Here is a 12,601-nt window from a genome sequence, read left to right as displayed (position 1 = left end):
TGTCGAAATCAGCTGGTTTTTCTAAGGCGCCCCTTACAACTACAATATAATTACGCAATAATATTGGGAGTTTTGCGTCAGTTATGTATTAATATCTCGAAATGCTGTGTGATCTCCTTTCACCGAACCAAGGATCTTGTTTTGTTTAATTACAATATAGACAATCAAATCCTCTGTAGAAGTACTTCTATTAAAGATTTAGGGGTTGTATTCGAAAATAGGCTCACATTTGTGCCACATATTGAACAGACAGTGACCTCCTCGTTGAAACTTCTGGGTTTTGTCATTCGAAATAGCCGACTCTTTAACAACTCAAACTCAATAAAACTATTGTACTTTTCCTTTGTTAGATCAAGGCTGGAATACGGTTCCTTGGTGTGGTGTCCTTTCTATGAAGGCCATGTTGGCTACATTGAGAGTGTTCAGAGAGGGGTTTTAAAGTTTCTTATGTTTCGTGAGGATGGAATATATCCTGTTAGGGGACATGATCATGATCTGATGTTAGGTAGATTTAATCTGCAATCTCTGGCCATGAAGAGAACAATTCATATTGTAACATTCTTATGGAAGTTGGTCAATAATCAAATAAATTCTCCTCCTCTCTTGAACGATATTCTATTTCATGTACCACGATTTGCTTCTAGAGCAAATATCACTTTTGCTTTAGATCGCGCCAGAACTAACATTAGGTTTCAGGATCCCATATATCAAATGTGCAGAATTTTTAATTCAGTATCATCAACCTGTGACATATTTGTATGCTCTAGTTTTGTCTCTGACAAACCAACAGTTACCATAATTCCTTTTTTCTTTCTTTTTTCCCTTGTCCCATGAATCCCTTTCTTTGTTCATTCTAATGTTAATTTACATCTCCTTTAATTTTGATATATACATGATGATGTTACTATAGTAATTTAAGTTATCTTTATTTTTCTTTCTTTTTGTTATTTAATTTATAGTAATTTAATACTTGTTTACACTTTCAAAACATTAATTGTAGATTTTCCTGTAACTGGGCTTTGCCTGTTGGAAATAAACTGCTAAATAAATAAATATGTATAAAACCTCCATTATAGAGCACATGTTAGTGTTGCAATTTGAAGATTTAAAAGGTCTGACCAAGATTTGGCTACAACTGTTGTGATAGTACTCTACTCACGAACATCTTTTAAAACACGTAGAATTTAAATTTAAAAAGTAGCTTTATTGTCCAAACAGAGTTATTGACAAAGCCTTATTAAATCTAAGTCAGTAAAAAGGACTAGTGGATATCAAAAAGCAAAATAGACTCGTCTAATGTATAATATGCTTGAGTAACTAACAATATTTTTAAATGCTCTTTAAATCTAATATAAGAGTTAAGTTTTCTTATTCGGAGAGGAAGGTGATGAAGATTTTTTTACCTAATTAAATAAAACAACTTCTCACTTGCTCTAAAGTGAAGGGCTAACGGAAGGATGTACGTAAGGCGAGTTCCAAATGAACTGCCTCCTACAATTTCCGTCTTGTGCTTTTTGAAGACCATAGTTATTGTTTCAGCATATACAAGCAACAAAGAGTCAAGAAAGGGTCGCCACTCCACTCTAAAAAGGGCTCTAATTGTTCTTTTTTGCAAAACAAATAGTGGGCACATGATCCCCAGAAACAAATCCCATAGCGAAGATGTGATTCCACAAGGGCATGATAAGCATCTTTGCAATATAAACACACTTTACTGCACACTGATTATGTGTTCCTGGACTTTGAATCTACAATTAATCGTCAATCCCAACAACCTGTAACAATGTGGAGTTGAAATCGACTCCTTAATGATAGTGACAGAATTCATTTAACATTACAAACTTAACAGATTTGTTTTCGACAGACATATTAAAACAAAGTCGATTTGCATTTCACCATTCCCCAATCATAAGTAAGTCAGCACCCAGATACATTTTCAGTTGGTCAATGTGTTTTCCATGCCAAATGATGGCGGTGTTATCTGCAAACGTAATAACCTTACCTTTTATGGGGAGTAAAGGAAGGTCGTTAACATAAAGAAGAAACAATAACTAGTACAGAACCTTGGGAAACCCCTATAGCACAGTCTAATAATAGTCTAATAAAGCATATAGTTGAAATCTATATATTTTGCCACAGTCAATAAAGTCTAATAAAGTATATAACACAGTCTAATAAAGTATGTCGCCTTTTTCTAAGAATATTAAGATAAGGATTTGTTTTGATTAGTAATAGGCTTGGTATTAAGTTACTGTCACCGATCGGCGGTACGGCCGTCCATTAATTATTTTTATGAGTCTAAGTTCATGTTGATTTTTAGTGAAGTTTATTTAGAAATAAAATAAAGGACATGACATCTCTTATCGAGAGAGTGGAACGAGGCCGGGAATGAATGCTTGGACAAGTATAAAGGAAAAGAAAAGGCAGTCTTTTGAGAGAACTGATAATAGATAGACCGGCTTCGGATCACTAGTTCTTTTATTTTATTCGCGACGGTACTTTATACTGACGTAATTAAGTGTGTATTTTCATGAATCACGAGTTTTACTTATAACGAACATGTCCGCCGAAAGTAACAATACTGACTCTCCGACAAGTATATAGTTGAATCTATATACTTTGCCTACAGTAGTCTGTAGTTCTTCAGAGCAATGACCATCAAAATTAACCCTTTGGACACGGCCGATAGATAGGAGCTGAACCAACCCAAAGTAGACCCTCGAAAAACCATCTTCCACGAAAGTATTCTTCATTAATCGTAGAATCCTGAAAGAGAAATTTAACTTTTCTCTTCAGTTCCCATCAACAATCATGGAATGGAAAAAATATCCAAAGATTTCGAAACTCGTAGGAATGCTCCTCACTTGAAACTATAGATGGGAAGCACACATAAACAAGAAAACCTTATAATTCAAGATCATAATATTCAAGATGGCAGTTGTAAATGTCAACTATGAGTTTATTATGGCTGATATTGGTACTTATGGTCATGAATCAGACGGAGATGTGTTGAAGAATACAACATTTGGAAAAAATTTAACAAAACAAGTTTAACTAGAATTACCCAAAATTTCCTACCTTTGGCAAATTAGCGAATTTCGATCGCCGATTCAACAAAAACGCAGTTGATAATCTGATATATTTTTTAAAACTCGTATAAATCACAGACAAGTGAAATTGGTATCGCTGGTACGAATTAAGGAAGGCACAGACTGGCGCGATCGCGGCCGTGATCACGATCACGATCACAGCCAGGATATCGTAAGCGATCATTTTAACACAAACTAATGCGACTACGGTGGCGACCAGTTCATCTTTTTACCATGTAGTTATAGCTTGTTTGTTGACAAAAGAAAATGACTGATCGAGATGAGGTGCTGTTACTTGCAGCCTTATGTGAGGATGAGTGCAGAGAAAGGTAAGTATTTTAATAATAATTGTTGCTTGTGTAGTATATTTGTGAATTATCCTTTATGTTAATTACTATACTGTATTATACTTTTAGAAAGAGAAGGATCTGGGTGCACGAATTGTATTTTTGTATATTTTCGAATGCCAATAAAAAGTTTTGATTACATATTAAAACTGATTGAAGAAGATATAAAAAAGGCATATACTAATTTTAGAGAGCCTATAACAACCGCTGAACGTCTAGCAGTTACTTTACGGTAAGAAAACTAATTTATTGGTTTGTATTTTTTGTTTATTTGCATTTCGACTTGCGTATGTTTTACTTGGATACATAAAAAAATCTGTTAAATACACAAACAACATACCATTATCAAAAAAAGCTTATAAATTCCTTCGAGAAAAAGTTTCATACCATGTGGTTGCTTCTGAGCATGTTTGAATTATCCGATTCCGGTGGTGAGGTGGCAGCATATGAATTAAGTGGTGAATTCGAAAACTGATTACTTGTTTGACATGTCGAATTTTGCTGATAATTTACGCCAGAAGGTGTATGAAGTCTGGTACCTGTAGTTACTGAAAAGGATGAACCAGTTGTGGTTTCCTCTATATCACGTAATTCCTCTTCCATTATTACTTGCGCAACTCGATATTTTGCAACAGCTTGACGTTTTGAAGATAGTTTTTTAATCGCTTTAGCATGTCCCAAAAATAACAAATCAAGGTCGTCATAACTCGTACCCTGTGAATTGTTATCTTTATTTTTCAAATATGACAAAACCTGAGAAACGGACGATTCATTGTTCTCTCGTACAAATTTTCGCTTAGGTGCAGTTTTTTTCAATAGATGAGGAGTAATGGTTGAATTTTCCGTAGTATTTGCGGATGACCTAGACCGATCTACATCAGAGCTATTTTCATATGTTTCAGTTTCTCTTCTACTCAAGTGATTCTCCTCCTGACTACTTTGAGTATCTTCATTAACTGTTTCCTTAACATTACTTGACGTTTGAGCAAACTGCAAGAACGGCTTAAAAGCTGACATCTGAGCAGCCGAAGGCCAACTTCTATATCGATCAATATTTTTGCCTTTCTGACCTGCATGAGTCTTTTCAGATCGAAGATGCTTTGCGTAGCAGTCGCGAATATTTTTCCATCTTTTCTTTGCATCTTCACCTAAAAAATAATTATAATAAATAATAAAAAATTCACAAATGCACCTGGAAAAGGTGAATTTGCGACAACTCTGCGTAATTTCATTGATTTATATTTGCAGGTTTCTTGCGACTGGAGATTCTTTAAAAACAATCGGCCACAGCTACAGAATGGGATTTTCAACTGTGAGTCAAATTATTGTAAGTGTGTGATGCAATATGGAAACATCTACAGCCTATTTATATGCCCGAACCATCCACAGAGCTATGGGAAAGAACAATTTCCGGATTTGAGAATTCATGGCAGTTTCCCAACTGTATTGGGAGTATAGATGGGAAACATGTCGCAATCAAGTGCCCTCCTAATAGCGGTTCAAATTATTACTATTATCTTAAAAAAATGTCAGTTGTATTATTGGCTATTGTGGACCACGAATATAAATTTGTATGTGTGGATATCGGCGGCTATGGTAAAAACAGTGATGGTGGCATTTTTGAAGCATCCTCTTTTGGACAACGGATGTCCAGAGGATTATTTCCTCCCAATAGAGCCTTGCCAGGTCAAAATGAAGAAACTCCTTGTGTACTTATTGGCGATGAAGCATTTGTTTTAACATCCTTTCTAATGAGACCATTCCCTTACAGATTATCACGTCACGATATTCGAAAAGAAAAATACAATAAGCGCCTATGTCGTGCATGGAGAGTAGTCGAAAATGCTTTGGCATTTTAGCTCAAAAATGGAGGTTATTTTACAGACCCTTAGAACTCAAAGTAGAAACATCTATAAAAGTTATCAAAGGAACGTGTGTTTTACATAACTATTTACGTACGGAAAAAAGAGATCTACTTTTTTCACATCTATTAGAAGATGCAGAGCTCATAATAGGAGCGTTAGATCCTCTTCCAGCTGACGGCCGAAGAGCGACAAACTATTCGTTTCAAATACGAGAAAATTTTGTAAATTTTTTTAATACTTAATATTTTTTCTATATTACTTTATCTTCTTAAAGCTGCATACAATATAACCTGATAATAAAATATTACTTGTTTCATTTAAAGAAAAAAAATTCAAGTTAAATAATTAAAAAAAAAACATTTTTACAAACAAGCTTTTATTAAAATGCCCTAAAAAGTGAAAAATAAATTTTAAATTAAATCAAACTAGAGTCAATTTATTATATTACAAAATTTGTATGACATAAAAGCTTGTTGTAAGATTTTGGTAAGTATCTAAATGTCAAATATAATATGCAATTTTGATCTTGACTCAAGTAATTTTGTGATAATTTACAAAATAACAAAACGAACTTCTCGCGTCAAACTTTTATGTCATACAAATACCGAAAAATAATGAAAATACCGTTCAATTTTGTAATATAATATAATATATACATACCATCTATTTTCAGCAAAGCTCCTATTTCATCCCAAACCTTATTTTTGATTCTGGTTTTCTTATATTCCGGATGTGATAAATCATAAAGAATTCTATGTTTTTTAATCAATTCAATTAATTGTTCTGTTGTAGTATCCATATTTATCAAAAAAAGTATGAAATGTACCCAAAATATTGTTGACGATCTGCGGCCAAACTCGACAAGTTCCAACTGATCGCTACCGCTGTCTGGAACGCTGTCAGGTCGCGTTTTTCGTGGAGTGGTATCGCGTCGATATGAATAAAGACGTTTATTTTCCACAGCTGCGATCAGCCGCCACCGCCGTCATGATCGTGATCGCGCCAATCTGTGTCTTCCTTTATGCGAATACAACCCATCTGAAACTGTCACATATCAAAAACTACTACTGTATGTGATGAACGTGCCCTAAAAATGTAACCAGTTTGGTTGACATCGTCAATTATTTCTTTACGGTATATTTCAAAGGCGAAATAGTAAGTAGAAATAGATTGTACTTTACGACAATAAACCCGTCGATTTTTTTTTCCAGTGGCAAGAGAAAAATCCCGTAGAAGAAAAAAAATGAAACAAAAGCGAAAAATGTTTCAGTACTCTAAACAGGACTTGATAAGCGCTCTTCAAGATATTCGGGAAAAAGGCATGAGCATTCGCGATGTATGTAGAAAATATCAGGTACCTAAAAGTACCATACTTGATAGAGTAACGGGAAGAAGACCTGATTACCTTTCAAGACCTGGACCGTCTCCTTTTCTAACCAAAAATGGTGAGGAGCAGATTAGCGACTGGGTTCAACAATTAACCAAACGCGGTTTTGCAATAAAAAAGGCGATGGTTTTAAAAAACGCTGCGCAAATAGCTACTAGTTTAGATCCAGATTTGTTTAAAGATGGCATGCCTAGTCATCAATGGTATAATAGATTTATGAAAAGGAACCCCGGTATATTTATAAGCATAAAGAGAACGAGAGCAGTAGTAAGTGAAAAGGATATCAAAAAATGGTTTTCAGATCTCCAAGTGTTTTTGGAAAATAATGATTTAACAGATATATTTAATGATCCTTCGAGAATTTTTGTTTATCACGAGTCGGAATTTTATCTGTGTCCAACATCAAAAAGTATTTTGGGTCCAAAAGGGTACAAAAATACGTATACTCATTTAAAGGATAGTGAAACTATCACAGTTCTCATGGCATTTAATGCCAGTGGAAACATTTCTTCTCCGGTAGCATTTTTTCCATACATCGAAACTCCAGAGGTCATCACTAACAACTTACCCAATAATTGGACCGTCGGAAAATCAGAAAATGGCTTATTGACAATAGATTCTTTTTATAAATACATCGTATGTAATTTTCACAGTTGGGTGTCGAAGAATAACATTTCTAGACCGGTAATTATTTTTATCGACAAAGAAAACCCTTACTTGTCCGTGACATTAAGTAAATGGTGCGAGAAAAATCAAATTATTTTGTACAGTTTACCACCAAACACCAATAGTATGATGAGACATGCAGATCTAAAAGTATTCAAACTCAAGAAATCTGACTGGAAGGCGTGTGTCGACAATTGGAAAAGTAGACCACAAAATGTAGACTGCTCCGTTAATGAAACAAATGTTTGCACAATATTCGACGAGATGTTACGGACGCAACATTTCCAAGACGACATAAAAAGTACGTTCAAAACTTCTGGTTTGTTTCCTTTAGACCCTAACGAGGTGGATTATTCAAAGTGTCCCAAGGCACGTACAAATCCTAAAACTAAACTCAATTTGTTCAAAAACCAAATAAAATCAGCCAAAAAGATTATTTTAGCAATACAAGACGATTTAAGTACTGAAGGTATCGATCCAAAAGTGGTTATAAACGAGATAAATATTTTTGAGAAAAGGGTTCGAAAGTCTGTTCTACAGTTAAAAAATCAACAAGACAGTTCTTGTTGTAGTGAAAGCGATATGGAAACGAGTAGTGACGAGAGTAACACCATCCCTGCACCTATGATGGCTAGCGACACGTCGATGATGGAAGACCTAGGATTAGATACGGTATATGATATACCAATGGACTTGACAAAGGTTGGAAGATTGACAGTAAGTGTTTATGTAGTTTTATGATTAGTTCGATAAGGCTCTCAATACAACAAAACACAAAGTCAAAGTGAGTATTGTAAGTACTAAGTATGGATCAGACAATTGATTATGATTGGATTTTATTATATTTAACTGATAACTAAAAAATCTTAAATGAAAAACCGGTACTACGCAAAAATGTTTAATCCTATAGTGAAAGTTGAACACTTGGGAGCGCTAAGGCCGGATTCAGACTAAGATGCCGGTTACGGTTCCCTCAGGCCAATTAAATATTATCTAATGAAAAACAGTGGCTTTGTTCACCCTATCCGTACCACTTACGGTTCAGGGTCAATTCGTTTTTCTAATCAATATCGTCTTTGCATTCTCGGTTCGGTCTTTCGAAGTTTTCAGTCTGTGAAAATACTCCGTTAGTTTTGCAATGGCTGAGAAATTTCGGACATTTGAAGAGGGTAAGTATTTATATAAATTATTTAATACCAGTATTGAGAATAAAAATTTTTAAAAAGTAGTATAATCCCCAATGGCTGTCCGTATTGATAGGCCACGAACACAGATTACCTAAACTGGTTTAGGTAATCTGTGCCACGAACATCATGAACTATTGACAAAACCAACCAAAGAATTATTAAAATGGAGAACGTTGTTGAATATAAAATGAAAGATTCATCAGGTGTGGAAAACAGTTCCCAACAGCTTCAAAAGTGAAAAATCGACCAGGCCACAACAAGAAAGCCCATCACATTCAGATTAATGAAATACAGTAAAAAAAAAATACCATACCTGCCACGTCATCTCACGCCTTCGCCGCAATACCATTACATGTTCTGATGATCTTAGAAATCTAGAACAAAGCAGTGTGGTGAAGGTGTTATTTTTTTTTTTAAAGCAGAGACAATAAGAGTGCATGGAGGATAAAGTTTAGGAAACTTACATCTCGTATCAGCTTGGAAGAGCAAAGTTTGTCAAAACTTTAATTTCTAATTCCAATCAGCTTCATGTACTAGATAGTCTAGTTGATTCCAACATGAGTGTCAGTAATAATCCATCTGAATCTCCATTATTGATGTCTTTGAGGGTATAAGTATGCTGCCTAATAAGCTCTAAGTGTCTCTATACTATTGCTATGCCTTTGTTTAATTTTTTTCATGGCTTCTTAAAAGCTTCCGAGTTTCTAGCTGCTTACAAATATAGCTATATTGTTCGTGTATTCAAAAATAGCCAAAGGGGAAACATGGAAAACTATCATAGCATTTGCATTCTATCTGCGCAATACTAAACTTTTTGATTGTCTTGTGGCCAAATTGGTTATATGTTGAAAAACTGTAAACAGATCGATGCCTTACATACAGATTTCTACAAGGCATTCTATCGTGTTAATCATCAAATTTATTTGGAGAAACTGATCATGATTTATATAAATTTCTTTCGTAGAGTTTGTAGAACTGCTTCACAATAATCGGCCAATCTCTAGAGTATGTCACTGTTTTGGATGATAAACTTAACCTTCTTAAGCACATTAACACTATTTCTGTAAAGTCAGCAGTAATCTAGACTTCTTAGCTTTATCATTAGGAAATGCAAGTTTTTTTCCATTAATTCTACAAGCGCTATTTATTGTGGCCTGGTCATATCCATGTTGGAGTATTGTTTAGTGATTTGGTCTCCCTACTATAACATTTATGTAGCGAATCCAACATACATTTCTTATGCATTGTCCTTATCATACACTATTATCAATAATCGTGATTATTTAGTCCTCGAACAGCCTTTGTCGTTTTTTCCACTTAGGGTTTGTCGTGATATGTTTGGAGCTATATTTGTATATAGGGTTTTTGTTAACACTTTCAACATTTCTTTTCATAGAACAACCTACGGTATTTATAACCCAAGTATACGGAACTGCTAAATAATTTTGTAATATATTTAATACAAGTGTTAATTAATTAAAAAGATCTTTATTTTAATCTATGTAAGTATGTATCCTTGTAATATGTAATGTATCGTATGATCTATGTAAATGAGGTAGCGGGTAGATACTTCTCTCTCGTTCCCAAGGGAGAATAGATCTACTTCAGGGTTTGGCATCCCTGCCCACGCGAAGCACTTGATGTTCTCCACCTCCCGACTTGGAGGCATCTCGTCCTACCCATAATCCTTACCTACACCACATATCCTTTCCTATCCCAACCATGAAGGAAGGCAAGGGGAAACCACCTTCATTATTTTTCCCAAGAGAACATCATGACTATGTTCAATACGAAAATTTCCGGAGGTTCAAATAGCTCCCATTCGGATCTCCGGGGGGAGCGGTCTTGGACAACGTCATACGAGAAGGAATTAATACCCGCTACATTACACGAATCGGCTCATGGAACATCCAAGGGCTTCTCCAGGCAGGAAAACTGTACATCATCGAAAAAGAAGCCCGCGCAAACAAAATAGATCTGCTAGGCATGTCGGAAACACACTGAAAAGGATCCGGGCATTACACCACAGACTCAGGAAACACAGTATACTTTTCAGGAAATGATACAGAACGCCGCAATGGAGTTGCTTTCTTACTGCCCAAATCAACCGCCAAAGCTGTCTTAGGATACAATGCTATTAACGATCGTATCATAACAATAAAGATCCCCAACTAGTGACTCCTCGGACAAAGCTATTGAGGCGTTTTATGAGCAGCTGAATGCTACCATAAATGAACTTCCTAAAAATGAGATTCTCATTGTTACTGGAGACATGAATGCTAAAATTGGCAAAACAAAAGATATAGATGAACAACTCAAAGGAATAATTGGTTCGTTCGGCTTAGGGACAAGAAACGAAGGAGGTGAACGAATGCTTCAATTCTGCCAAGAACAAAATCTCACTATCGCAAACACATTATTTGCACATCATAAAAGACGCCTATACACATGGACATCACCAGGAGATAGATACAGAAATCAAATTGACTACATTATGGTCAGATCTCGCTGGAAATCCTCCGTCGTTAACTGCAAGACGTAGAAACCATAGAAACAATTAACAAACGAAAAGAAATGAAATGGAAGGGCACCCTACCATTTACACATTAAAAAAATATGCAGGGATATAGAGGAACATCAACTCACCCATGACACCAGAGACTTGTATCAAAAAGTAAGGGAAATAACACGCAAATTCAAACCAAAGACTTTCACAGTTGAAGACAAGGGCGGAAAGATAGTATGGGAAGATGAAAAAGTGATCGAACAACAGAAAAAAAAACACACAATTTGAAATGGAGCCCAATATTCTTATGTCTGAAATTAAAGAAGCTATAAAAAACCTAAAGCTAAACAAATCCCCAGGAACAGACGGAGTTCGTGCTGAGCTCATAAAAGTACTAGGAGACCCGGGAACCAAAATCCTACATGATATATGTAATAAGATCTGGCAAAGTGGTCAATGGCCTAAAGACTGGACAACGTCTGCATTTATACCTATTCGCAAAAAGGGATCCTCAAAAAAATGCGAAAATTATCGAACGATATCTCTAATCACACATACCAGCAAAATCCTGCTTAAAATAATAGATAGACGATTGCAAAACTACTTAGTCAAATCCCTCCAGAACAAGCAGGCTTCGTTAAGGGAAGAGGGACTAGGGACCAAATATTCAACATCTGCCAATTAATCGAGAAAGCCCGGGAGTTCAATACCCCCATGCTCTTGTGCTTTATAGATTACAAAAAGGCTTTCGATTGTGTTCAATGGAGTAGTCTCTGGAACGTATTGAAAGAAATAGGAGTCCCTCCTCAACCAACCTATATGAAAATAACAATGCCATAGTTAGTCTCGTCAATAAAACATCAAACATTTTCAAAGTACATAGAGGCGTCCGTCAAGGATGTATCCTATCACCCAGACTCTTCAATGCCTACGGTGAATTCATAATGAGACGAGCCCTGGAAAATGTTGAAGGAGGTGTGTCAATCAATGGTGGAAAGATATGTAATCTCAGATACGCGGACGACACTACCCTAATAACAAGAGATGAAGATGAGATGGTTACACTTATTGATCAGGTCGCTAATGAAAGCCGAGCTCTAGGCCTCGAAATAAATCTAGACAAGACCAAGTTAATGGTCACTGACAGGAGTAACACCATACAGTTAAGAAATCTGCAAAATAGAATTGAAGTAGTAGATGAATTCATCTACTTAGGGTCCCTAATAAATAGCAAGGGAGGGTGTGAAACAGAAATAAGAAGGCGGATAGCATTAGCGAGGACAGCAATGTCAAACTTATCCAAGATATGGAAAGACAGATCCATAACCAGAAACACGAAAAGAGCCCTGGTAAACACCCTAGTGTTTTCGATATTTTCGTATGGTTCCGAATCCTGGGCAATAAAGTCGAGCGACAGGCACCGAATAGATGCTTTTGAATTGTGGTGCTGGCGGAGGATGCTTCGCATACTTTGGTCTGCACACTGGACCAATGTGTCGATATTAAATGAATTAGGAATCACCGATCGATTGTCCTCACTCTCACGAGATGTGT

At 35.8% G+C, this 12,601-nt stretch overlaps 1 protein-coding gene, 1 long non-coding RNA gene and 1 pseudogene across 4 annotated transcripts in view; 2 read left to right on the top strand and 1 right to left on the bottom strand.

The window, feature by feature from the left end:
- The window catches only part of LOC126742237 (uncharacterized), a 263,438-nt gene that overhangs the window by 71,567 nt on the left and 179,270 nt on the right, over positions 1–12,601 (bottom strand). The gene's annotated exons all lie outside the window — the stretch shown is intronic.
- Positions 4,734–5,644, top strand: LOC126742235 (uncharacterized; annotated as a pseudogene).
- The window catches only part of LOC126742225 (condensin complex subunit 1-like), a 36,320-nt gene continuing 30,089 nt past the window's right edge, over positions 6,371–12,601 (top strand). The window contains exons 1-2 of one of the 2 annotated variants that reach the window (XM_050448835.1): positions 6,371–6,456; positions 6,513–8,071. In XM_050448835.1, the coding sequence (XP_050304792.1) occupies position 6,456; positions 6,513–8,071 (1,560 nt within the window). In that variant the 5' untranslated portion in view covers positions 6,371–6,455. Of the gene's footprint in view, positions 6,457–6,512; positions 8,072–8,390; positions 8,524–12,601 lie in introns of those variants that run through there. The other variant, XM_050448838.1, reaches the window with a different exon arrangement.

Source organism: Anthonomus grandis, chromosome 11 (genome assembly GCF_022605725.1).
Source record: "Anthonomus grandis grandis chromosome 11, icAntGran1.3, whole genome shotgun sequence".
Taxonomy (NCBI): Eukaryota; Metazoa; Arthropoda; class Insecta; order Coleoptera; family Curculionidae; genus Anthonomus; species Anthonomus grandis.
The sequence above is the reverse complement of the archived record's forward strand: the minus strand, read 5'-3'. Positions and strand labels throughout refer to the sequence as shown.